The 27,590-nt window shown below is 40.8% G+C and overlaps 1 protein-coding gene across 1 annotated transcript in view; it reads right to left on the bottom strand.

The window, feature by feature from the left end:
* Positions 1-27,590, bottom strand: part of NSG2 (neuronal vesicle trafficking associated 2) — a 37,753-nt gene that overhangs the window by 9,689 nt on the left and 474 nt on the right. Inside the window, exons 2-3 of the mRNA XM_035338795.1 lie at positions 27,119-27,269; positions 13,848-13,967 (exon numbers count right to left, since the gene is read on the bottom strand). Of these exons, the coding sequence (XP_035194686.1) occupies positions 13,848-13,967; positions 27,119-27,247 (249 nt within the window). The 5' untranslated portion in view covers positions 27,248-27,269. The remainder of the gene's footprint in view (positions 1-13,847; positions 13,968-27,118; positions 27,270-27,590) is intronic.

Here is a 27,590-nt window from a genome sequence, read left to right as displayed (position 1 = left end):
AATAAAATAAAATAAAATAAAATAAAATAAAATAAAATAAAATAAAAAATGTGTAGGGAGAGAAAAGAATGTGAGTATTCAAATGCAAGCCATCTCACAATGAGCTACAGAAAATGTTCTACAAAACTGTGAAGGAACACCTATTGAAGAAGGAAAGGTCTGGCTTTTCTAATCAAAAACTCAGTCACAATTAATCTAAAAAATTTGCTCTGTACAATATGGTCAGCAGAGGGAGCTCAGAAAGATTCCTGAAAGATCAGACATTTATAGGTAGATCCTCCATATGGCTTAAGGTAGGGCTCAATAAAACAAAAAGGAACAGCCCCACCAAATTCCCAAATTTGATAAATTGAACCAGTCACTCAGACCTAGACCCACAAAAGCAGCTGAATGTCTAAATCTCCTTTATTTTCTTACATTACAGTAGTAATTCGGCACCATCTGTAGTTGTCTTCAGAGGGGTAAGAAATTGTCAGTTTAGGGCTTTCATACATTGCTCTGACATTTCTGGTTCTGGGTCACTAAACTGGGTTTCCAGCTCAGAAGGGCAGCTCATCTAGTGCAACCCTGCAATTCCAGTGCTCCAACACCAAGGCCCAGTCCTATCACAGCTCACGCTCAGGCAGCAGCCTTGTCATCTGCTGGCTGAAATCCATTTTGAAGATCACTGAGCTGCCATTTCTCTGGGCGGAAAACAGTTGCTCTGAGTCCAGCTTTGGAAGAACTCAGCAAGAAACTCCTGCTGTTTGTGGACCAGGCGCAAGCCTCAGGTGCCCCAGCATTTAAATCCATCCTCCATTTGTCACAAAAATGGAGCAGTTCTCAGAATGCAAATAGACAACATGATCTCTATCAATCTGTCTGAAGAAAACTGCAGAAAATACCTCCAGTACTCATGCAATTGGTGTATGATGTTAGCGAGCACAGCTTTTCATCCACTTGGGTGGGACTTAGGTATCATCAAACATGGTATCTGTTTTTTTCTAACCCTGGCACATAGCTGTTTGACTCTGGATACCTTTCCCACTGCTCAGAGCACTCAATATATATGCTTATATATGCTCAAGACAGCAGCCAGGAAGAAGCCACAGCCCGGAAAAGCACTGCTATCTATAGAACTGTCCAGACAAGCAGCGCCCAGAGAAGAGTTAATGCTCTCAGAGTGCACAGAGTGGAGTGCTACTGTCAAGAAGATCAGAGCTTAATTCCTGGGTAAAGATTATTTACCATGGAAAAATCCCTGGAAATTCTCCACTGTTTTCCTAATCTTATCAGCTGTGATGGAATAGGGAACCTCAGGAGCCAGATGCCTCTGCCCATTCCTGCACTGCAGTCTCACTCTCTTTGCAGTCAAGTTTGTCCGGAAACAATGCCACTGCAGATGCCATGTCTGGTTCTCCAGGATACATTCAGTGTTGCTGGGTATTGGGAAATTTCATGACCTCTAATAGGCAATTCAGCTGAAGAAATTCTGTTGTTTTTATTTTTTTTCTTTGTAAAGTAATTTTGCCTCTGAATGAGGCAAAATTTGTTGTAAACAAAAATGGCAGAAATTCCATCAAGATTATTTTCATACAAGGGTGTAAGAGCTACGCTTGGAAAAGCTACAAGGCTCTTTCAGTAGCTTCTGCTAATGCCATTCCACCTGGAAATCTCTCAACCCATTGACAACCTAGTTAACAACCTAGAATAAAATCGCAAAATCATTAATCAATTTGCCACTGGGCCAGTCCCAGAGCTCCTGCTGCTCAGTAGAAATTTTTGAGCTCTAAGGGCATCTCAGTACACTACCATATGCTCATGATCTCATTATAACAATTTATGCCTGACAGTGAAAAATTTAGGAGAACAACTTTTTTCCCTTCATTCCATAACTTCTTCCAACCGATAATTAGATCTAAGATTGACAACATTAAATCTTGACATGAAAGCTACACCTAAAGTGAAAGACTCTGGAGCACGTCCCAGCTCCAGATTCAGCTGTCTATCCTGTCTGCCTCCCACCTGTAAGTCTAGATGAAATCCAAATACGAACCATCCCAAAATCTGAATCCTGTAAGAAAAAAAAACAAAAACAAAAACAAAAACAAAAACAAACAAACAACATAGGCACAGAGGGAGCCACTAGGTGACAGGTTACTCAGATGGACTGACCAGGGGGACAAAGACTCTGAAGTACACCCCAAGAAGAGTTGCTCTCTGTCTAGACTCAACCAAGGCAGTGTAGGGCACTGGACCCCATTATACAGACTGATCTGCTCTGCCAGTAAAACTCATTTGGCTGCATTTCTTCAAAAATGACATTTCAGTCTTGATTTATAACAACCTTTTTGTAACAAGTCACTGGTTTTGCTGATTTTCTGAGAAAAGCTTAGCCTCTGAATTTTGAAAGGCTAACAGAAAAAGTTGGGCACAATTGGGTCTTCATATTTGCCTGGTACTGTTCAAGAAGACATAGGATTTGTGCTTTATTCTTATAGCGCAGCTTTATTCCAGATGGTGTCCAGATTCTCAAGTAGCCTTTAGGAGATGTTTTGTCAAGTACCTAAATCTTCAAAAGTATGGGAAAATACTCCTTTGTGTTACATGGCTTTATACATGAAGCTTAGGGGTTTGGGTTTTTATGCCTGTATCTTAGAATTCATGACCATAAAACAATTTGGCCCCAATTCTCCTAAGACCACTGAACATCAGCCATGAGGATGTTATAATCTTAGGGTGCAAAACCATCTCACATCTGTTCCACTATTTTATGGGTTTTCTTCAACCCACACAGCCCAGAAAACAAAATCCAAAGGACTTACAGGGAAGGGGCAATGAAAAGAGAGGGTCGTCTACCCAACTACCCTAAGCTCCAAAGGCATCCACTTGAAAAAGCATTAATTATCTCTGAGCCAGTTGGCTATCTCCACCATGTCCCCTTTGGCTCTACCCATTTTTCCATACACCTCTCCACCACATCCCACCTGAGAACCTCTTCATGTTTGCAAACCTTTAAAAGAAGCATCTGTCTGCTGAGATGGCTAGGTACACACCAGCAATTCCTCTGCTCTGTGCCTTGTAAAGCTGTGAGTGCAGCACGAGTGTGGAACAAGAACACCATGTTTCTAAGCAATTTGTCAAATAATTAAATTATGTGCACAATAACTAGCTGGCTCAATTATATTAGCCAGTCTCCATCATGTAATATAATTTCTAGTGGCTGTTTAGGCACTAATAGCCTCAGATCTTTTTAACTGTGCCTGGTGCCAGCTGCGGTCTGCATGATGCCTTTCTGTGCCAAGTTAAACCCCTTGAATGGAAAATTCATGGCTCAGTTTACAAGCCCCTGTTCCTTATGGAAGCTCTGAAATGCCATTTTCAATGAGGATGCTTTGACTGTTGAATATTAGTGAATTTCCACTTAGGTAAATAAAAAGCTCCGTTTGTTTTGCTTTTTCTTTTTTCCCATTTACTGCCATTAAAAATGTTTAATCTGTTACCTTAATATAAGTTCATTGGAAGACAAACCAAACAGGGCTTTTTGTCTGCTAACAATATGCACTTTCCAACATGTCCCATGTTACAAGTGGCACATGGATTTTTATCATTTAAACCATGTTATGTGTGCAGAAGACTGGATGACTTCCTTATAAGATGCACTAGTGCAAACAAAGTCGTATTTTGAGCTCTGTCTGTTAAAATGTAAAGCCTTTCTCCTTACAGCAGGCTCCAAGCACAATCCATTATGCTCAGAATAGATTGGTATATTGAGATGCTATACAATTGCTTTTGGGAACACCAAATAAATACATGGTCTTTTGGGCAGAACATAAAGGTGTCAAAATGTCTTTTTCCCCTCTTCCTACAAGATTTTTTTTCCCTTTTTCAACCACATGAGCCTTCCCTTCTCATTTGTATTACTTTGATCCCTTCAGAAGAAGCAAACACACAAAAATAAACAAGTGGGGTGAACCACAAACACTGCTTGTAATGGTGCTTTTCTTCCCAAGCCCATGGTCCTATTCACAAAATGGTACGCCATTTCATGGAAACACGATCTGAGCAATTCTGGAAGAGGCTTCCTTTCAGATTACTAGTTTATGTGTTATTTGTTGTTGTTGTTTTCATTTTTAATCCAGTTAATGGGATTGTAGTAGACAGCCACATCATCTCCACAGCTAGCCCCTCCTCAGTGATGTACTTCAATTTCCTATTGCATTGTGCAAAGTCCTGGCTGTGACATTTCCTCCAGTCATTGCAAGCAGAACATGACAATAGATGCCTCAGCTCATCAAGAGCCCTTTTTAAACACATTAACAGGAATACACAATAAATCAAGTAATCAATAAAATGTCTCCTTGCCTACCCTTTGCCTGTCAAGACTCAACCTCTGAAGAGTCTCATGCATGCAAAATCTTCCCTTCTCCCTGCTTCCCTCCACTGGATTTGGTGCAGGGGAAGTACTAGGAGCTCGAGTAAGAACAGGTCCAGGGATTAGCACATGGCAACAGATCTGGGAAAAGTCATTTGTGTTCCTTGTTCCACTACCAGCTTTCTGCAAGACCTGGCGCACGCTCAGGTTCAGCTCTACCACTTGCTCAAGTACTCATAGACCTCTACAAGATCCACCCAAAACTGCAAGCATCTTTGTCTCCAAAAGCTTGGCCTTCTCTGGGCCCCTGTCTGTAAAACCACCCAAGCACTGACACCATCCTAGACCTGAAAATTGGGCAGCCTCTAATGAAAACCTGAGGTCTGTTTCCTTTACAAAATATCCGTTTTGGGCAAGACATGCAGGACAATTCTTGAACCAAACCTTTCAGTATTGACGTATTAAGGCTAAGGCACAAAATGGTATTCCTCCAGGCACATTTTCCTGTGTATTTGCCTCTCCAATCTTTTTTCTATATTTTGATTTTACATGTGGCATTATCATTTTCCACATTAACCATCACAACAGGAGACTGGATTTAAAAATGCCTGGAACAGTTTAAGCTCTTTATACATCAGGGAACAAGATAACTTTCCCCTTCCACTCCCCAGTCCCACGGAAGGTCAAGCTTGCACATATTGAAACATATTCATTCAGTGCACCCTTGTGGTTAAAAAAAATCAATTGAAAGTTTGTTCCTTCAAAAAGGTCAAAATAATCACATGCACTTCAGCATCTATGTCTATCATCATGGGTCAGGAAATAAAGCTAATAATATGGCAGCACTCATGGTCCAGTACACCCATTTATCCTAGAAAACTTATTCCTATTATGTGGGTGCTTCAGACAAGGACAAAGTGAGGACTTGGAGAGCTAAGTGTTCCCTAGGTAACTTATGAATTAAAAGCCTTTCTATTTTAAATTAGAAATGTGAAGCTTTATTGCTGCAAATTACTTATAAAAGCTACTCTTTTAAAAACAAACAACAAAAATGAATAATCTTGCTGATTATGATCCCTTCAAAGGCATGAGGCCAGTTCCATTAACTGTGGAAGTGGCCCAACAGGCTTAATACATCTGCAAGTACTGACAAGAGGAAGCTCAGGTCTGTTTAACATTCAATCAGCAGCCCATGCTGCTTTATAAACAGAGAGAATGAAAACATTACAGGGAAAAAAATATATGAGTGAAGCATTTCACTTCCCTGATTATTTTTTTTTTAGCATTCTGTGGTTTGGCTGCAACACTCCAAATGCACTTCACAACAGTCAATAAACTTTGCCTTGGATTCAGGCAGCTAAAATCTCTTCTCTCTCCATTCCATCTTCTTTTGCTACAATAGCCAAACTAGTGTTAAGCATCTTTCATTCCATCTCAAATGCTGACAAGAAAATTACCCAACAAATAGCGTTTACTGTGGGGCAGCAGAGATACCAGAAGGTACCATTGCATTGTGTCGTTGAAGACAAAGATGCAATGTAAAAATCATTTGAATTAAATGGAAGCTGTGATTTTTTTTTTGTAATTAGCAGAATTACTCCCTGCAGTTCCTTATGAAAATCTTTGTCATGCATTTTGTTCCAAAGCAAAGGGTCAGTTCAGGTTTCTCTTTCTTTTGCTCTACAACTCCTTTTTTCCTCCAATATAACACAGTTTAGAAAATCCAGATTCAGCAGGTCTACCTCACAAGCCTTTAGTCATGTGAATACTCTCTGTGACTTCCATTTTTAGACATTTTCTCCATAGCAATTAGCTTTTTTTTTCTGTCCAAAAATCAATTAAAGAAAAAAAAATAACCCTGAAAAATTCTCTTCAGCTGATTACTCTGTCAGTGTTCACAGGTGGCAAAAATAAAATATATTTCAGATGTTTTTTCCTAACTTTGCAAAAGGGTGAGTGTGTGTCTAACAAAGAATACAAAACAATAACATACATTAAGGAATGGTTTTTTGTTTTGTTTTGTTTTTGTAGGTAGTTCCCAGCCTGGTCTTATAGAGCACTCTAGTTAAATCAAAATATACTTGTCTTTTGTGTGTTTCAGACATGGAAACTCTTCCTAGCTTTTCTTGGGACCTAACCTCTACCAGAAAGCTAGGTCTAAGCTAGAAACTTTCATAAAAATCTCAGCCTTTTACCCAGACAGGAGAATGGAAAGCTGGCAGGGTTTATAGTACCATACCTAGAATGTGATCAGAAATATCTGCTTTCTAGCAGCTGAGCCACAAATCCACACTCAGCTCATCCTCACAGCTCTGAATTGTCACTGATGATCACAAATGGCTCCATCAATCTATCTCCATGCAAGCTGTGAGGCCAGCTAGGACAGATATGACCTATCCTCTTCTCTTCCTATTACAGCCAGAGGAGAAGAATGATTGCTGAGCTGAGGCAGAAAGATGATGAGCAACATTTCTCGTCTCCTTTTATACACACCACAAGTGAGGGTCTGAATCCATGCAGGTGCTAGTTTGCATCAGACTGAAGTAGACACAAGGCCTGGCAGTGGATTTGCGAATAAGGAGAAACTGTGAACCTCTGCATTGCAGTGAAAAATATTTAACCTCCAAAGCCACCCCAAAGCTCAGGCTCCAGAGATAAGTCACTCTATCACTGTCTGGAGAAGACTTAGGTGAAGTCTTCCACAAGCCCCTCTTTGAATACAAAGCTCAACAGGAACCCACTTAGAGCATCCTCCGTGCTGGTGCCAGTACAATAAGACCCCCCAGTGCTATTGTCAGTGCTCATGTGCTCTCCCATGCCTGCTCCCTTTTCAATTTTCCTGCACTTTGTCCCTTCTCTCCAGGATCACACAGCCCATCTGAGAGCTGTGCAGCCTGGAAACATCTCAAGCCACATTAGCAATTATCACCAAAGTGAGAAAAATCTCTGTGTGTTAGAGTGTGTTCCCTCCCTCAAGCACCACTTGCATTAGTCAGTGTAATGGGATCTTTCAGCAGCCACTCTGCATCTTCCAGATTACTGATGTGATGTGGCAGTTTCCATGGTAACATTGTTTTGTTAGTATTAAAAAGCAGTAAGGAAAATTGTCCTGCTCGCATTCAGAGAAGCCCTTTCTCCATGAGTTATTCCTGCCCTGTGGTAACTTAACAATTGAAGGAACCTTTAATTTTATTTAGCTATTGAATGGGCACGATGAAATGCCCCATGATATTTTCCTGGGATTCATTCCTTTGCAGGTTAGAGGAAGAACCGTGAGCATAAAGCAGTAGCCTACAGGTGAAAGCAGAACATCCTGTGGATAAATTTACAGGATCAGGCTGGAAAGGGAGTTTGGGAAACAGTGTCGGGGGGGAAGCAGAAAAAGAGGAATGCAACATTTTCAGAGGAAACACAGAGCAAGGAAGAATTATCATCTACCTGCAATGATGATATGCCCTTTAAAACTAAGAGCAGGATGGACAGGTAGATAAATCTATGCATTCAGGGAAATGATGCATTTCTCAAAGCGATGCTCAAGGTGAAGTCATTTGGCAGAACGTCTGCAGAGGCCACACAGCAATTCTCTGCAACACACTGTAAAAAAAAACCTAGTGCTCAGGGCTCAGCAGATCCTACCTACAACAATAAAGTGACCGAGACCTGTCCCTGCTCAGGAGTAAAACTCACCATCTTCCTTCACAGGCATACAAGCCTGGGACCTTCCTTTCCCTCTGAATTTCAATGCTTGCCACATGAGGATCCTCCAACTACAAGATGCAGCTGAATACCCTGGGGATTCAATAGGTCACATTCTAGTGGTGCAAGCACAAAAAGCATCTTCTATTCCAGCAAAGCTGTTACCAACAGGAAATCAAGCCCTGGCTCTGGCCCAGAAAAATCTTTTTTTAATTAGGAGCCAAGTGTTTCAGATACTGGCTTGTTTTTGATAATGAACAGTTCTTGCATCACAGTCAGTTTTGTAGGGTGTGGCTGGAGACAAACAGATTTTGTTCTACATCTTTCACATTAGGTCAGAGGAAAATAATTGCTTCAGTATGAGTATTTCAATAACAGCAACATTTGAATGGGTTCCACTATATTTTAAGAACCCGATGAAAAGTCCGTTGAATCATTACATCCACTGGATATTGGATCTGTATGTGTTAGAGCAGTTTCAGGGTGGAGGGAGGGGAGAGGGTTGATCTAGAGATAAGAAATATATTGTCATTGCATACTCAACAGGAACAGATTACACAGCCAGTGACTCTGAAAATGAATCTTGCCAACTTGCAGCCAAAAGAGTGAAGTTTCCAGTCTTCTTCAGTGAAGCAGGGATCAATATTTGCAGTTGACTTTTTCCAGGTAGATAAATTGCTCACAAGAAAATATCTTCTTAAATATCTCAATTTCTCCCCCATACACCCACTACCAACTTGATCTGCTGAAGAAAGCACATGGTTCAATTATTCCAGCTCTGAGGGACTGATAACTTCAGTTTTCTTTAAAAATTAAAAAAAAAAATCCATAAAAAGGAAAGAATTGTGGAAGACTTGATAAGTCATAAAACTATGGCAGGTAACTATCACCCACCTAATGGTCATTAAAGCACTGTCTCCTGAAAGGGCAGTACTGGATAACTGGGTGGCATTTAGCAGTAACAGAGGTCAAACTGGTTACACATGAACTTCATGAGTGCCATTTGCACAAACAAGCAGCTGGCAAGCAGTTACATGTGTCAGCCCAATTCTCTGTGTTGTAAACTCTAAAAACCCTGTGCTGAAAGGCCCCTCGAGCCCAGACCTTGGTGCTACTAGGAGACAGATCCATCTGGGCAAACCCACAGCTAGCACAGGCCTACTGACACTCCGGAAGTCTGACTAGGTCAAGTGCAAAGATCCATCAGCAAACATTCTCCAGCTTGTTTCCTCTAAAGCAGGGTGTTGATGTCTTGAAGCCAAGCACCACACAAGTGACAGTCAAGAAAGTGGGTAGAAATCCACTCCTCACCTCAATGCTTCTGACTGGTTTCTGTGTTATCCTGACTGATTGAAAGAGTGACTTGAAACCTTGTCCTGCAGAAGTAACAAGACTTTAGATTCAACGGATAATCTGCTTGAAAACCAAAGGTGCATTAAATTTAATTTCAGCACTGATAAAAAGAAGTAAGGGCAGAAACTCACTGAAATAATGTTACTTGCATGAGAGATTGCTCTCAATACTGTAACGTAGGGTATTGTTGGCAAAAAGAAGCAGTAAGACCTACCTCAGCTGCATAAACCTAGATGCATTGTTCCACAAAGGAACACAAGAGAGTCATCACATTTGCAGATCCTTTCTAGTCCGCCTTGGTGTCACTACTGGACAGTAAAGCATGGCAACATGCACTACCTTGAAAACATGCAAAATGGAAGGAAAAAAAAAAAAAAAAAAAAAAAAAAAAAAAAAAACAGAAACTATTCCCCTTCAGACTGAGAAACCTTGGTATACACCATTACTGCAAAATAAGATCTTTGCAGTTCAAAAACTTCTTAGAGGGACACACTCCAAAAGTATAAACAGTCTGGAGGAGGCAACATCTACAAATCACTGCCAGTCAGCTTAGAAAAGCTGTTGTCATTGCTTCTTTGTGGAGGAGTCAAACGATAAAAGAAATGTCTTTTATGTATGGATGGCTCAACCACAATGCTATTTTAACATCATTTTCCTGTAACCCATCTACACACAACTATTTAAACATTTGTTATCAAGTATGTATGGGGTGACTCATCCAGCTGAAGAATAAGCCTAATTGGTCAAACTTCCAGGACACTGTGTGCTGAGCTATAGAGAATCATATTCTCATCTATTAGGAGATGTGACAAGTTGCAGAAGCTATCTAAAATTCTTGGAAGAGGTAGTGTGAAATAAGAACCGTTGCCTAGGGACAGTCTCTTTACAATAATTAAAGAGCTCAGATCTGTACTGTTCTGGATGGATGAAAAATATGCATGCATAAGCTTAGATTCTGGCTTTGGCTTGCTCATGCTAGAAAGTTGTCTAATAATTTATTAGCCTCTTCAATAAAAGATATTCAAAAGGCAGAAAAAAGGGCAGCTGTGGATTTGACTGCCATGTTTGTAAGGTCCCCTACTTTCCAAAGAGATCTAGCTTTCTTTGTAATGCAGCTAGAGCTCACAAAAAAAAAAAAAAAAGAACTTGGGAAAAGTTTTTCCTTCTTCCTTGGGAATGTTCCCATATCAAGTGACCAGAAGAGTGGAAAAAAAAGTACTTCATAGATTGAAACCGGAAAGACGTTAAAAATTGCTCCAGAGAGATACTGGTGGATGGGGAGTACAGTCATAAATATGAGGTCCCAGCAGCACTTTTCTACACACACTCTTTAATGATAGAGATTCACATTACCATATTTTTGTTTGAATTGATGATAATTTTACCATTTGGGTAAAAAATAAAATACAAGACATCTCACTTTGTATTCTCCAAGATGCCAAAGTAGCATAATGGCAGATAGAAGAGGATCTCTTGGCTATTTCTTCACATTCTCATACTGTCCTGTCTGTTTCGCCAGCATACAGGTACCAGCTGCTGAGACACTCACTCCTCATACACAGGTTAGTCGAACTGTAGTATCAAAATGGTTCCCTATCAGAACCCTTGAATTTAAGCATTACAGCAGACTAAAATTAGCTGTACATTGTGTGAAAGAACATTCATGCCCATACACGTTACTGGATACAGAACTCACATATTTGGAGTGCACTACGCCAATAGCCTGTCTGAAGTATAGATGAATACTTTAATCAGGGCATTAGCAAGAAAGTGTGGATGATATTTCCAACACACCATATTCTGGAAAGCTATACAAAGCAACAAGCCAGCAACAGAAAATACGATGATCTCATTTATATTATTTTTTAAGCTTTTAAAATTGTATCAGAACTGAGATAATAAAAGTTAAGTATTTACTGTGATTTCCTCTTACAAAAAAACAAATGTATAATGATTTCATCAGTACCAGATAACAGCCCTGCTTATAACCAGAGGGCAATATTTTTAATAATTTCACTGAAAATATGCACTGGTATAAAAATGTGGTGCAATAAAAAAAGTACAAAAGGTAATGAAATATTACCTATTATCTCAGCTCATTTTTGTCAGGAAATAATACTACAAACTTAATACGATACATGGAAGCCTTATGAAAAGCAGGCAGGGAGAGGCTTATCGTCTTATCCAGCATTAGGGTGGAGGCTGAGTGATTAATAAGTTGACATTGAAGAGCACAGAATGGAAATCATAGAGACTTTAGGGAAAGGAAACAGCTTAAAAATGAAACTGTCATGCTGCCAGGCTGTATCAGAAGAGGCACAGCTCCCACCGCCATCCCCACCATGCAGCAAAAGGGATGGCAGTGCTTAAACCTCCAAATTTGTGCCAGTGCAGTGCATGCTGCTGGAGCTCCCCACTACCCTGTGCCTGCTGCTGTGTCAGTCCTCATATGCACATGGACAAATGTAATGGAACAACAGTACACAAAATAGGAGGGCAAGAGGAAAAATACATCAAAAAGAGCAGTTTGAATGCAAGAGCAAGTTGGGGGGGGGGGTGAAGAATGGGAAAAATAAGAAACCTCATAGAAGGAGATGATTAAAGGAAAATTTATCCTTGCAGTAGATGAGAAACCCCCTAATTTCTGTCTCCAGAGTACACAGTGTGTAAGGATGAGATTGAAGAGCTAGAACTTTTAAATACCCAGTGATGCACTGTCACTTGCAATATCAACAATAATGTCACTTATTGCGGGTCACAACCCAACACATCACTTCCTGGAGGCTCTACATTTTACTGTTGTTTCTCAGGCACATTGTGTCTGGTTCTGATTTGTATGTTGTTCATACTATAAAACATCTGTTGTGGTTTCCAAGATCAGGGATTTAAATGTGACTAATTAGCTGTTTACTTTATTAGTGGTACCAGTGAAGCTCCACTATTGATGGTAAATAGGTACTATGCATGCAATAAGATCAATGAAGAATTTAAAACAAAATCAACATCATGTAAGCTCCTGCTAAGTAATTTAGATCAAAATACATGATCTGCATTAAAAAAAAAAAAAAAAAAAAAAAGCTATAAACATTTATTTACAGACCTCTTAAGAGTAAATCATGGCTTTAAATATCCTGGTTGAAAGCAACAGAATTGTGTCTGTGAAATATATTAATGAGTTTCTGGAAAAAACAGAATCAGTACCATTCTGTAGTATTTCAGAAAAGAGTAGATGAAAATATATCCTTTCAATAAGTTGAACAAGATTCGTCTTGAAGTTTGGGTCTTGAAGACTCGTCTTCCAAGAAAGAAAGAATGATAACAATTTTTCCTGGATCACATTACAATTTTGAAAGTACTAGTTTTCTTCTAAGTTGTCAGTTGTTATTATATAATTATAATAAACTTTTCTATGCCTTGCAAGGTTAAGAACAACTGGGCCAAATGGAAGTTACTTGAGTCAATTATTCAGTTACTTGGGTCAATTCCTGGTAATTCTTGAGGATGACACCCTTCCGTAAAAATTTATAAACCCAATCCCAGCTTTTCAAGTAGCAGAGCTATTAGGCACTGCCTAGTCTCTACTTTTTCTACTTACATCATTGATATTTCCTCTGACTTTGGAAATGTGAAATCAGATCTTTCATTTTTTCAACTTACATGCTCTGTGGTCTAGTAAAAGTATCATCTTTTCAATGAAAAGGGAGAAAATACTAGCTGCTACATGTTTGGAGTCTAATTTTAGGAGGAACTGAGCCATTCTAATTTGCTGCAGTCAACAGGAACTGAGAGCACTCAATAATTCATGGGTTTCTTTCCATGTTTCAGTAGAGCCTGTTGAAAATTTCTCAAGGAACCACTTTTCATCAGAAAATTTCAATTCCTGTGAACCAAAACTGCTTACAGAACAGGATATGCTTGGACACGTTCTAATATATCTTCTTTTATCCAGTTTGAAATGACTTTTCATCTATAATAAAGTAATTATGTAACAACAAAATATTTTAGATATTAAAAGGGTTGCTTGACTACCCCTCCAAAAAAAAAAAAAAAAGAATTTTTGAAAGATGTGAAAGATGACAAACTGTTTCCATCAATTTTCACTGCCTTTTTTTTTTTTTCTTTTTAAACACAAATGTTTGAGGGAAAAAAAAAGAGATTCAAACTTTTTTCACTTCCATTTTGGGCTGGAAAACATTTTCTTAACTTTTCTTGGGAGAAGAAAATAATTTCCTACTGTATATCTTATGAATGTATTTTCATATCTGTTCAAAACAAAAACCAAGCAACATAAAAGAGCTTCTCCATACTCATGCAGATAAATATCTCTTTGACCTTAGTGATGACTGAAGTGTTAAATTTGGTGTGTCTTTACCATCACTTTGATTCAGTTATTTTAAAATGAATGGCATTTGCATCAGAAGGCACCAAAATAACCATTTCTTACCTTTAGTCTTTCTGTTACACCATCAGTGAAACTGACTGTGAATTCAGCAATTTTGGGCACTCTGAGTTTTCCTTTGTTCTTCTGGTCAGGCTGATACTCTGTTCTTGTCTTCACAATTACCTGGAAAACATCAATACTTTTAAGGTTCCTGCACACAGCATGCACTTTTTTTTTTTTTTTTTTTTTTTTTTTTTTTTTTTTTGTTATCTAAGCCCCTGCTTTGCTATTCTAACCTTCCTCTGAACCTACAGAAGTATTTTGTAACCATAAATTAACACAAACTCATCATACCCTCAGGAGCTAAAAGAGACAGATAAATAAGCAGGCAGGTAATACAGACCTAGGATAATGAGTTTATCACATTTATCACAATTATCACAATTTTATCACATTTAAGACTTAAAGAAGCTGACAGCAAAATGTTTAACACCCACTTTTGTTTAAGGCCTGGCATGTAATTTTTCGTGTCACATTCAATGGGCAAAACATGTAGAATAACAAACAGCCCATCCATCAGAAGATCCTCACTTATTAAAAGCCCCATCCTAAAAAGTTCCACTGAAGCCAATTTAAATTTAGGCTATTTGGCCTCTCATTTATTCAGGCTCCAGTTTATTAATATTAATCTCATACTATCACTTTGGGTTTTTCTCAGGAGAGCTCAGCGCCATTTGCTAACTAATCCAGCTCCTACTAATCTTATAGAAGTGAGATGGCTTATACCAATGGAAAAGCCTGTAAGTGGCTTTTAAAGGGTTTGGACAAATTACCAAAATGGAATTTTCAATCTACATTGAATAGATATGTAAACTATTTTGGGTAAAACCACCCACCATAAGCGTGGAAAATATAGCAACTCCCAGATGTTAATAGCAACTCCCAGAAGGGACTAGCAAAAGGAATGTGTTCTGAAACTAATAGCCCTTCTGAGGTGTGAGCATGTCTATCCCATTGAGAATCCTAAAGGACTACCCATCCATGAGCCTATACAGGTAAATAGTATGAGAGCATGCTAGCATAGCTGCCCTGTCTAAACCTAGCTGCGAAATGCCAGAGAAGGCAAAATGGCCCTGTCCTCAGCACTGGTAATGAGCTGGAGCTCATCCCTGGAGAGTTGGGGTTGTGGCTGTGAGCATCCACGACCACTGTGGGTCTGCATAGGATGCCCAAATCAGCCAAGGTCCACAAGACATAGAACCATTTGGTGTGACTTGCAAGGTTCAGAGAGATTAAGCACAAAAGAACAGAAAGCACATTGAAAATCTCCATCACAGGGCCAACACTTCCACTTTTTGACCTCCCATTCTGATCTGCAGGACTACGCAGTTGTCAGCCTTGGCAAGGTGAAAATAAAACACTCCAGGAGTTCTTATGGGTGTGGCAAAACTGATCCTAAAGATCTTTGCAAGAAACAAAGTTTTGAAGGTCTGTAGGAAGATTATAAAGTGATGTACAAGATTGAGTTATTGGCAATAAAGAATTTATATCCAAATGAAGACAGTAAAGTCTGGTTTGGAGCAGAGAAAAACATAGGTATTTAATTCTCCTGCACTTAATGCCATGTGAAAATCAGAGTGAGGGAAAATCAGCATGGAGTCATAAGCCAATTTTCTGGATTCAAATGCAAATCATTAAAGACTGATGAATATTTACATCCTTCAGTGAATCCCTCTCAATAACATTTATTACCGTAGTATTTGGAACATTAAGACTTGGGAAGAACAAGATATAAAAAAACACTCAAACGTATTCATGTTAGCATTTTGGAACCTGGGATTTCTGATGACACAACACAGATGTTGGTATATGACACACGAACAAGCTTTCTTCAGCAGGTTTGGGATGAACCCTACCACTACTAATGCCCTACTAGTGAACTGACCTCTACCATGCTCTAAAATGCAACACGCTTTGGACCAAATGAAACAAAGTTCCCTCTCCAATCAGGACAAGCTCATTCATGTTGGTGCTGACTTGTGAACGAATAACAACCTCATTCTCTTGCTCAAAAGAAGCCAGGTGTGTTAGCACTACACACAGCTGGGCCTGAGCTTTCCAGTCTCCTTGCTGGCCTCTTGTAAACCCAGTACAGTAAATTATAGTGTAAGCCATCGACACCTGCCAACCACAGTTCAGAAACTGCACTCATTTTGGTTTTAAACTTACCAGCCACAATATCCAATTCTCACAAATCCATACCTCCTCTTTGATACACAAAGTTGTCACCAATTAAATCTTTAAATATACATAAGAGGATTTTCCTGTGTGCTCTGGAATTTTTTACCTGTCATTACATTCAATCAATATTCTACAAATAGGCAGGTTTGAAATATGTGTCTCCATACATACGTGAGACTGAAAATAAACCCACCCAACCCTGCACAAGGCATCGCCTTCAAATCCAGTAGCAACGTCTATCATATCTGTGAATAAATAAATAAATTCAGTCCCCAGCCAGAGCAGAAGCTACTTGAAGCCCAATTCACTGACTGTGCCAGCAGTGAAATGTGTGTGTGTAGAGCCACAGCCATCCTGCCAGTCAGTGTTTTGCAGAAAAATTTGCAGGCTTTAGTAGAGGAGCTAAGAAATACCTTTGCTAAATGCCTTTTGGCATTGCAAAAGCTAAATAGCTGCTCTCTAGAAGTATCTTTGTCAGACACCTGCTGGAATTACTCAGCAGAAGAAAGACAGGGCAGTCAGTAAGGTCTCCTCTTTAAAGCAGAGCACGGAAATAAAATGACAAAGAACAAACAGAAAACTGAAAACCTGCATTGTGGGGGTATCACTCAATATTGTGGCAGTAAGGATAAAAATGCAATTTTGCTGAGGGCACTGAGTGCACATTTAGAAGAAAAGATCTACCTCTTGTTCAGTCGCCTACAGTCTAAATAAATATGCCTGAGTACAGATCCTACTTTTACAGCAACATTCACCCCCTCCATCCAACAAGCTGCCATCAGGAAACCCACGCAAAGGCTTTTGGAAATTGAGTTGTGTTCATCAAACTGTTCGTGCCTCCTGCACTAGTGAGAACACCCCAGCCAGAGCTACCTCGGCAGCATCCGGAAAGAGGAGCGAATACTGTCAAATGATACCCACACACAGACACACACACACACAAAGAATAACAAATCTCATAAAGAAATCTTTGCTATATTTTTAGCATCATTGTTTGTTGCTGTTTTGGTGATTTCTGTTTTCATATTCCAGTTTTCTGATTCGGGTTGTTAGGGTGGGAAAGGAGATTTGCCTTTCCCCTGTTCCCTGCCTTCACTGCTTTTTCACCTTTTCTTTCCATTTTGTTACCAAGAAAAAGACACGGGTAGTTCAGTCTTCCAGACATTCTAACCAAATTGCTGTTGGATGTACAGTAACAAAAACCCCACAGCCTCCACAGCCAGCACACTGATCAGAGCTCATTTATCACCAGCAGTTCCTTCAGACACCAGGATCCTACTGTTCCTGTGCAAACAGGGTACATTCATCTCGCTCCATGGCAGGTTTCTTCAGAGAGGTACTGGCGTTTATTACAAACCATAGCAATCACAATGATCCTGATTCCTTCTTCTTGTACGCTTTGCAGCTTTGCTGACTCCAGTACAGTTGTTCTTGATTGAAACTGGTGAAAGGGAGTATGAAACTGGGGTCCTGTGTAGGCTGCAATTCAAAGTAGGCTGAAGTGGGAGAAATGGCCATCTCCTCAATCCCTTCTCTGCAATGCTGTTATGGTGGAAAGGGACTGCAGTAAGGGGGGGTAAATACCAGAGCTGGCAGCACAGCTTGGCTGTGCCCTGGCCTCATGAGTACAGACCATAAATGCAAACAACCAAAACAGTGCTTAAATGGACAAGAAGTCTCTTGAATAATCTCAAAATAGACAATCAGCTCCCTTGCCATCCCTAACATCCCAACATCATTCTACCTATTCTCTGCCCTTGCCTCCTTGAGCTCTCACCTTCTCTTGCTCACTCGCTAAGCCTTGCCTTAACTCATACTCCTCACAGTGAGGAGGGTCTGGCTGGTTTGGGTCACCATCCCCAACTCTGTGAGCTTGCTGGGGCAGTGAATTATTATTATTTTTATTCATGTCACGGAACAACCTGCACACCTTCAAATGAATATTAAAAAGAACAGTCCCATCAATCAGCTTTTTGGATTAACTGAGACTTTGTGATTGCTGGATGAACACCCTTTGAACTTTTTTGGACACCTGTCAGCCTTTCTGTTCATTTATCTATCTGATCCAACACCAGCTCATGCCTATGCCTCACTCAGTGGCTTGTGATCATCCACCAGAGAGCAGACTCCCTGCCAGCTCAGAACAGCCCAGCTGCAGACCTTTAAAGCCTGTACTGAGGATGGAGTTTAGATGAATACCATCTCAGGGGATCTTCCTGCAAATTAGGTTGCTGTGATAACCTGTTCTTAAAGTTTTCACACTGTTTCCCAGTGACACTCCACCCTTAACTGCAGAGACACCGTGTTGTTTATGAGAGGGAAAATAAAGAGGACACAAATAAATGACGTGGGACTTTCTTCATTTTACACCTGAGATAAAACTTTGTTGAACGTTGCTGCTCAGATGAAGTTTTCAGATTACAAGAACACAAGATGAGAGTAAAGGGCTTTCATGATGCAGCAAAAAGACACTTCTAATTAGAAGAATCCACACTCGTAGTCCTTGCAGCTTCCTCCAAAACTAAGTTTATCTAGCAGTTGAACTTATCAAATTCCTATTCTGTGAAGCTTTTAAGCTTGCAAGTAGTCTTATTAACATCAGCAGGATTAGTCAGATACTTAAAGTTAAGTGTGCATTTAAGTGCTTTGACCAGATCAGAGCTTAAGCCTGCTTCAGTCACCTTCCCATAGCCAATTATAATAACAAGGTTTAGGGCTGCTCTGGCATTCTTCAGCAAGACCACTCAAAGCAGCATGGGCCCAGTATCTCCATATTAGAGAAGGAAGAACAAGGAAAAATAAATAAATAAAAGCTGAATAATGTGCTGAGTCACACCAGCAACTGGTGGCTGCTACTTACAGTGCACACTCTTTACTCAGGTTTTCATTAACTGAGCAGTAGTAGCAGCTCTGTATAAATAAAACATTCTTGGGATTAGGGGCTGGCAAGTGATATGCCTGGGCTGGGTTGGAAGTCAGATGCTCGATGGAAAATGGCAGCTCTCTGCAGAATTGTTGCCCTCAGTCACTCTAGGTTAGCAGATACAATTACACAATCCAACTCTTGAAAGGTTTTCACTTTCTATCTACTTTCTTGCATCTTCTTCTTCTTCATTCCAGTCCCTCAAAGGCTCTTCTACAAGACCTCAGTAGTGGTCTACACAGAAGCCTGTAAAAGTTATAAAAACTCAAACACAATAGGACAACAAGACATATCTATAATGCTGGTCCACACAACAAGATTTTTCTAATGATGCTGTTTGCTAATACATTTATTGAGTACTAAACTTAAATGTACTTAACTATTCTAGGCTTAACACTAGTGACCACCGGAGCTAACAGGAAACCTTTCCTTTGTCTGTAATGAATGCAGGACCAGGCACCTTCTCTGTAGTGATGCTTTGGAAAATTATAGGTATGCTGAGGTGAGAAACAACAGCTCAGAGGCTTCATATACCAGCAGGAAATCCATCATCGACAACCTTGAGAAAGTAAACAGTAGGAGAGTGCTGGGAAATCTAGAGATTTTTGAATGCTGAAGGAAAGAAAGGCAACTTTTTACCAAATGGACTGTATTGAAAGCATTTGCTTTCAGGGAGAAGAAGCAGTGCAGACGTGAAATGTGACAAATGGAAAAATATCACATTAAGCATGGAAACTTAAAAAGGATTTTCCTGCAGTGGGATGAAGTAAGTGTTTCAGAAAATGAACTGATATGAATTCTGAGTCTTGTCTCAGACTGGCTAAATGTAACATCATTTATTGCCACTTTATATTTGCGTTTGAGCTCAATGGTTTTCCCTGAAGAAATGAGTAATAATATTTAACATAACTGGCATTGTGAAAATTTTAAATTATTCATCTGGAAAAGGACATGCAGCCCTGCTGTAATTCCCACTTCACTGCCACAGTGCATGTAATATATTGTGGTTCAGGTGCTGCAAAGTGCAGACCATAAAAATTTAAAATACTACTTCCCGGGATTATTAATAATGAAGAGTCTCTCACTCAGAGTGGCTTTCAGATTGACAGAAGAGATAAACAAAATGCGCTTCTCCTACCAAGGAGAAAGGTTTCTTCCAGGTTCAAAGCTGGCCTTTGTAGTCCCACAAAATGGTTGTAACACACCCATCACTTTCCGTTTGGATTAGTCATGCTCACTTTTAAGTGAAAATGAGACTCTCAGTTTCCAAAGACATGCTTTTCTTCATTCCTTGCAAAGAGAGAAGACAAAATAAAGCTTCGCACTGGCGTTGACATCGTGGTTTCTTTTGCCATCATTACCCAACTGAGCATCGGTATCTGAGAAAGAATTTTGACCAAGTCCCAGCTGCAGCATACTGTCCAGGTTACTGATGATAGCAAAATGGTGACCCTCAGCCTTGGCACTAAATCTGCTGTGACTGAGGCTGTTCCTATACTTATGTGATACATGCCAAGGAATGGCTAAAATTCACCACCTGCTCCCGCACAAAAATCTCCAGTGACCTCCAAGCTCTAATCCTCACACACAGCCAGCCTCAAAGGGCAAATGAGCTGTGCACATTGCCAAGAGCAGCTGAAGTTAAAATATTTAGCAGTAAAAGAGTGTAGGAAAAGAGATGGAAAAATCAAGTTTCAGAGCTTAAGACAATCTCTTTCTTTACAGGCTTAGGATGAAACATTCATGGACCAGAGCAGCTCCGTGTCTACTGCCTGTACCTCCTTCTGAGTCTTGCACTGGCTCCTGCTAGAAACAGGACACATCAGACTGTACAGATCAGTAATCAGGCTACCCGTGGCAAATTCCCAGATTTTAAGACAAATAGGTCTTTAAGAACTTTCCCAAATAATTAAAACTACATCACATCCCATGGGAGAGGTGGCAGTGCTTCCCAATCTACAGGATGAACATATCTCAGCAGGCAGACTTCCCAGACATTAATAAGAAAATCGGCATGTAGGATGTATGTAGTGGTAGTCCCCAGGACACCCTACTCATTATTTGAATACATGAAATGCTTAAAATATCAATCAACAAAAGGAGAAAAAAGAAAGAAAGAAAAAAAGAAAGAAAAAAAAAAAAAGGAAAAGGATGTCCTGGGATCAAATCCATCGTCTCCATAGTCAATGAAGAAAGTCCCAGTCAGTGGAAACAGTCTGCTTTTTGTATTTTTCCTGTATCAGCTCATCTAATGGGTGTTGTGAGCTTCACAGAGGGTGGTAGAAAAAAGTGGTCTCTTGAATCAGTGCCAGGAGGATATTCCAGGCATAAGGAAAATCACAAAAGGACAAAGACAGCAAATATAATCAGCCCTGGCACCACCGATGAAAGGCAGCACAGAATGCAGAAGCTGCATTGGGAGCTAAAAGCAGCTGAGAAGGGAAAAGCATAGCTCACAAACACAAAGACAGCTTGAAAATTATTCAGTTAAGTCTCACTACAAATCTCCAGGTGCCCATAACCAGCAGGAACCCATGGGAGGCTGTGAAGGGGTGTAAAAACTGATTTCAGTAGGTTCAGCCAGGGAAGGGTACAGCAAAGCAGACAAAAGAATCAATCACACAGCAATAGTGATGGTAAATTGGCCAGGGTAAATTAGCAGAGCTCCATTGATTTCATCCAAATGACACAGATTTACACTAGTCAAGGATCCTTCCCAGACTTACTTCGCAGACCAGTAAGCAACTGGGATGTGGGGTTCAATCCACAGTCTTGCTGAAATAACTTCCACCTGAAGCAATGGCATTTCATGTTGAAATAAAGAACGGATTTCAACAGGCTTAGCCAAACAGCCATACCCTAACACACTTCTCCTGTGTCCATTTCTGCTGTTTCTGCAGAATGTAGCTGGAAGAAAGACAGGGCAGACATAACTGGGTTTAAGAGAGGCAATGGAGCTCACATAGACAGGCATGAGCTAGCTTTAAACCACCTAATTCAGGCATCAGTAGCGCTGCAGTTAAGGAGAGAAATTTCTACACAGGCTACACAAATCCCGAGCCGTTCCATACTCAAGAGCTGCAGCAGCAGCAGCAGCGTTATCTGTATGCAAGCAAGGTAGCTGAGTGCTACCCCGGGTGTCTGCGCAGGCTGAGAGCACACGCTTGGATTGCAGCACAGTCCTGCCAGGAACGGACACGGGCGACCGGAGTTGTTCGGTATGTTAGGTGAGGACAAGGCCAACAGAAGTGCATCTGAAGAAGAGGAGCACTAACTGCTAAAAACCTCCAGCAGGGCTGTCCAAGACACGCAAACAAAACCACAGAAAGGTTACCCCAAAAACACTGCACCATCAGGGTGAGCGTTGCTGCAAATATTTATTGTGCCTTAATGAGCAGAGGTGGTGTTTACATCCAAACACACATTTAGAGGACAAATGTCACCAGAGAGGAAGGCTCAGACTTGGTATTTGTGAGGATTAGGCAGCATTTCCCAGGTGGAGAAAGGAAAGGTGGGGCAAGACAGCTTGCCCATTCCTTCATAGTTGCAATAAAATAAATAAAATTTCTTTTATTCATGCTTTCTTTTCCCTTTGTACCCCACTGCACCCCAAACCAGCTCCAGGCTGCCCTGGCTGTGTGCATTGAGGCTGCCCAGAGCTGCAGCACACTACTAGGGCAGAGGGCAGGCTGACAGCGGTGTTTCAGAACAGAGCTGCAAGTAGTCCCCTAGGCACCAGAGCTCTCATCCAGCATACTATTAATTATGCCTACTCAGCTGGCCAGGACAAAACATTATTTTCTACTAACCCAAGAGGGAGAGGCTGTAAGCTCAAGGGAAACTCCTGATTTTCAGGATTTCTCGATTACACTGTATAAAAAAGCATGGTCTGAGGCACTCAGAGCAGGTTGCGGCCACAGGGTATAAGGAGGATGGGGTGGGAAAAGTATTTGAAGAGAGCACTTAGATCTATTTATTTTCTTTCTTGAGTTGATGGCAGGAATTTGTCACCAGAGAAATTATTTCTTAAGCCTCCAGATGCATTCAAAATAAAGAACAATGGACCACATGATAAGTCCTCTGCAGCTTTCCCCACAAAAGACATGCCGGATGTTTTTTTCAGCCCTGACAATAGCTTTCATGCACTCGTGTATTATGTAAAATTAAGATTTTTACTGCCAGAACAGAGGCATTTCCTGCTGGATTTTGCTGAAGCGAGCCTATGAGACCAAGGTGTCACCAGTTGTTGGTCTCATTTAAAATTTCAGTGAAAGAGTATAGTCTGAAAAGTTGCGTATTTTTGAGCATTATTATTGCAGACACACATAACAATTACAGCTAAAGCACTTTGTCTACGCCTAGGAAAACAAGTGAACAGCTAGCCTTTTCTCCCCTGCTCCTGAAAGAAAAACTTTTTTTTTTTTCCTTTTGAATACTGAAGAAATTAAATTCAGAAACATAAAAAGCCAGGTCAAGGGCTTGTCACCAGTGATTCTTGTTATTCCTGCTACAAGGGTGGATTTCAGCAAAACAGCCATGCAAAAATGATTTAAGAGCATCTGTCTCTGCCTTCCCTGCCTTCTGCAAATGCTCCTCATCAAGAGAAGGGGGACAGCGGGGGGGACAGGACCAAGGGAAAAAAAGCTTGAAGCTTGAAGATAGTCAATAAATATAAATACACAGCAGGCTTAACACCCTAGGGGAGAAATTACCATCCTGGGTACATTTCTCCCCTTGCAGCTGTACAATAGCTGACAGAACAACCAGAATGTTGATGCTGCAGGAGGAATAACATGAGCCTTTGCAGGAGACATCCTCACTTCCAACAGCGTCAAGGTGGATGTCAGAGGGAGCTGCTAAGCTCATAGCACTTCGAAGAGCCAACCTATTAGTAAAGCATCCCCAAAAGGACAGCCATTAAGGTTATGAATTTAAGAATTTCTCCACCTCACCACACAATTTCTTATAATCAAGGAACTGTCTGAAAAGAGATGGGCTTCAGGAATTACATCACATGAGCAAAAGCCTCATTTTGATAGTCTTTCTGTGTATCCTTTCTCTGAAAGTGGTGCTTAACACAAAACACTTTAAAATAGATCGGCTGTGGTGAAACACCTAGAGAGGTCAGTGCTGAGAGTCACTTAGAGGTATTATCTAGTGATCCAGTTACAATAATAACCTTAAAACAAAGAAAAAAATGATAGTTAAAGCCCTTAAAAATATTTTCAGTCTGCAGATTCCATGGGCTTTGTGGGTGGCTTTCAACGAGATGAAAAAGCAAGTATGCTGGCAAACAACAGGTCTGGTTTTCTTCGACATGCATGCAGGTGTCTAATACTCGACTAGAAAAAAAACAAACATAGGTGCCTATAAATGGACAGTGCTTGCAAACCTTTGCCATGCAAGATACATACACCAAGTGAAGGCATTATTGCACAGAGAACAACAGCAGCTGGGTTGCCCAGCACAGACCTAGCCTCCTCTTGAACCATGAGCCAAAGCCTGTACCACTCCAAATTACTAGACAAACTGAAGCTAGAGCAAACACACAGAGCCTTGCTCTCATTTTGATGCACGTTCGATTGCCCCTGGACAATCCAGGTTAGATCTGGGTTAAGAGTTCAAGGTGTCTTGAATGAAGATACACTCTAATGGTCAAGATAAACCCAGAAAAGGGAGCATTAAGCAGGTTTTCTTTCCTCCTCTCCCCCATTTTTTTTTTTCTAGATTTCAGTCACAGGAAAAAGCCAGGGTGCACCAGCTCTTTGTTGCAGTGGCATAGGCGTTGTGATTCCCTGATGGGAGTGTGGAGGCTGGGAGCATTGCCTCCTTGTGGTTAAAAGCAAGCAGCAGTGGATTTGCATTTAGGAAAAAGAGAGCAAAGCCCTTCTGAGCTCATACACGCAGACCCCCATAACGAACCGGTTTGGGCTCTGGGGATTTATGCGACATCCCATGTAAGAGGCACAGAAAGTACCCTGGCTTTTGTTTCCACTCTTACAAGCTAAAATCTACTGCTGGCAGGTTTGGGGAATACACAGAAAAAAATATAAAAAATAAAAAAAAATAAAAATAAAATTGATTTTAGATTTATTTTTTTTAACCCTGACTCCTGACATGAGGGCAAGTCCAAACAAAAATCCACTCTGAAAGACTTGAAATCCATGTTTACTCTTCCTCAGGCTCACAGTCTTGCTGAATTCAGTTGCAGCTTTGCTTTACCAAGTACAAAGCTGAAGTTTCCCCCACCACTTAACCTTCACCCAAGCTCTTCACCTGAGGCCCCTCTCTTATTAGCAGGTCTTTACTCTGCCCCAGGGTGAACTCAGCCCAACAGAATCTGTTCTACAAAGAGCAAAAGAAACAGATTGTGAATTATTTTGCTTTTATCGTAAATAACCTCTCCTTGCAACAAATCTTCTGTCGCCGTTAACTCCAGGCCTACTGCACACAGGAGCTGAACCACAGCCTGCAGAAATCAATACCATTGACTCTAATGAGTTCTGAATCACGCTTAGCACTCCTGGAGAAACATCCCACTCTTCCAGCAAAGAAAAATATGGATGTCAGTAGATGCATTGACAGTAATGTATGTTAATGAATGTAACCTAACAACATGTGAATTATTGATGCAGGCATGTTTAAACAGGAAAATCAGCAAGGAATCACACTAGACCAATACACTCCAATGTTTGTTCACCAACAGGCAATTGGAACATTGTGGTCTTGAGAACACTCATTACCACCTTATTAGCTTGAAAGGATTTTTGTTAGGTATTCCATGTCTCACCTGATACACGAGCCACTTAGATTTCACATCATGTGTCAGTGTGCACGTGTGATATCAATAAGCCATTTGTCTAGCATCAGATGAGTTATTTTCACACATCCATACTTTCCTCTGAGCTTCTCAGACATTTGTCATAAATCATATTGCTTTGCCCAAGTTATTTTGCTTAACCTTATTTATCAGAGTCATAGATACAGACCAGTTTATCCTCTCATTCACAACGATTCACGGAAGTGTAACTCTCCTGAATGCAGTGAAGTTGCTCCTGATTGCCATGAGGCCCATGGGGAATGAACCTAGGTCTTTTGTCTGGCACGGCTGGTTCCCAGGATGTCAAGGCAGTTGACTCAGCTCTATCTATCATAAAATAAACTCAGTTTGTCTATCTTGACAGTTTTATCACATCCATCATCATGTTCTCCTAATGTATTTAGAGAAGCTTCATTTTGTACTACAGTAAAAACAGGATGTATGTTCAATAATCATCAGTGTTAATTTTACTATTATTCCATTATCCTGTGAGATCTAATCATTCTGTCTTGTACTTTCGGGTGAGTTGGCTCCATCTCTGTGGTATCTGGGAACTACACTGCAGACAGGCTCTGTTTTTGTAAGGACTGTTGGGGCATAGCGATTTTCACGATCTCATCATGTCCTCACCAGGTTATTTTGATATGCACCGTCACTGCACTGCTATAGACAAAAGATTTCCAACCACATCCCGCTTCTAAAAAAAACCCAACCACCAAACCTCAGCCAATTGCTGAGGCACACTTCTGGACATCTTAGTGCTGCATTCAGCGCTGAGAGTGGGCAGGGGAGAAAGCTGTCCCCTGGCAGGAGCTTTTCAATCGGGGAAACAAAACCTGGGCTTGCTCCATCACCATCCAGTGCATGGGGGAATTCAATCACTCTCTTCAGAGAAACCAGCATCGTGAATGCCCAAATGAGCTTTGCATAGCCACAGAGAAAAAAAATAAACCTTAAGTGAGATAATTAAAATAGCTGCTTATTTTGGAAGAGTTCTTGTATTACTCTCAATGCAGGCAACAATCTTACTGATAATAATTATGCCTTGTAAACTGCTCCTCAATTTCTCCACCATTTATAAGAGAAACACACTAAGCCTTTTCCAGTTGTATATATCAAGAAATATTTAGGTTATTTTTTGAGGACGGAAGGAGTTGGGGGACAATTGTGTGCTCATTTGCCATGTACAAGCAGATAAATACACTAAGAAAGACATCCCCTTTTCATTTATTGTATAGACACTATGCCACTGCTCATATCATCAAAGACCATAAATTGGCAAAGGCAGGGAAACCAAGGGTCACGTAGGTGTGCACAAGCATGCAGGAGTGCCGTTGGATTTTGTTTTACCTTTTCCGGAGCCGGGAACTGCAGGTGATTTACTTCCAAAGGCGTGATCAAAGGAACTGTCTGAAAACCATCTTCGCCGGATGGTGGCTTGCTGTTCTTGTCGTTCAAATTACTCCCCAGCTTCACCATGCTTGGACCTTGCTTTCCAGACCTAAAACCAGTGAGACGATCAATGTCACAAGGGTAGTGGGAAGAGGATTTCTGCCTTGCCCTGCTCACTTTGCCTTGGCAGATTGGTTTCCTTGGTTTTATACCCGGGTTTCTAGCCACACAGCATGCCACGCCAAGGCTGACTTCACACATGCATTTCTCCTCGCCTCACACAGACACCCCACAAACACCCCTTAACCCCCCCATCCGCTGCAAGCCCCAGCACAGCATCACAGCTGGCACCAGCACCACGACCAGCATCACCCACCAGCACCAGCACCACGACCAGCATCACCCACCAGCACCAGCACCCCACCCAGCA

Source organism: Oxyura jamaicensis, chromosome 13, assembly GCF_011077185.1.
Source record: "Oxyura jamaicensis isolate SHBP4307 breed ruddy duck chromosome 13, BPBGC_Ojam_1.0, whole genome shotgun sequence".
Classification (NCBI taxonomy): domain Eukaryota; kingdom Metazoa; phylum Chordata; class Aves; order Anseriformes; family Anatidae; genus Oxyura; species Oxyura jamaicensis.
This window is presented reverse-complemented; position numbering and strand designations above follow the sequence as displayed.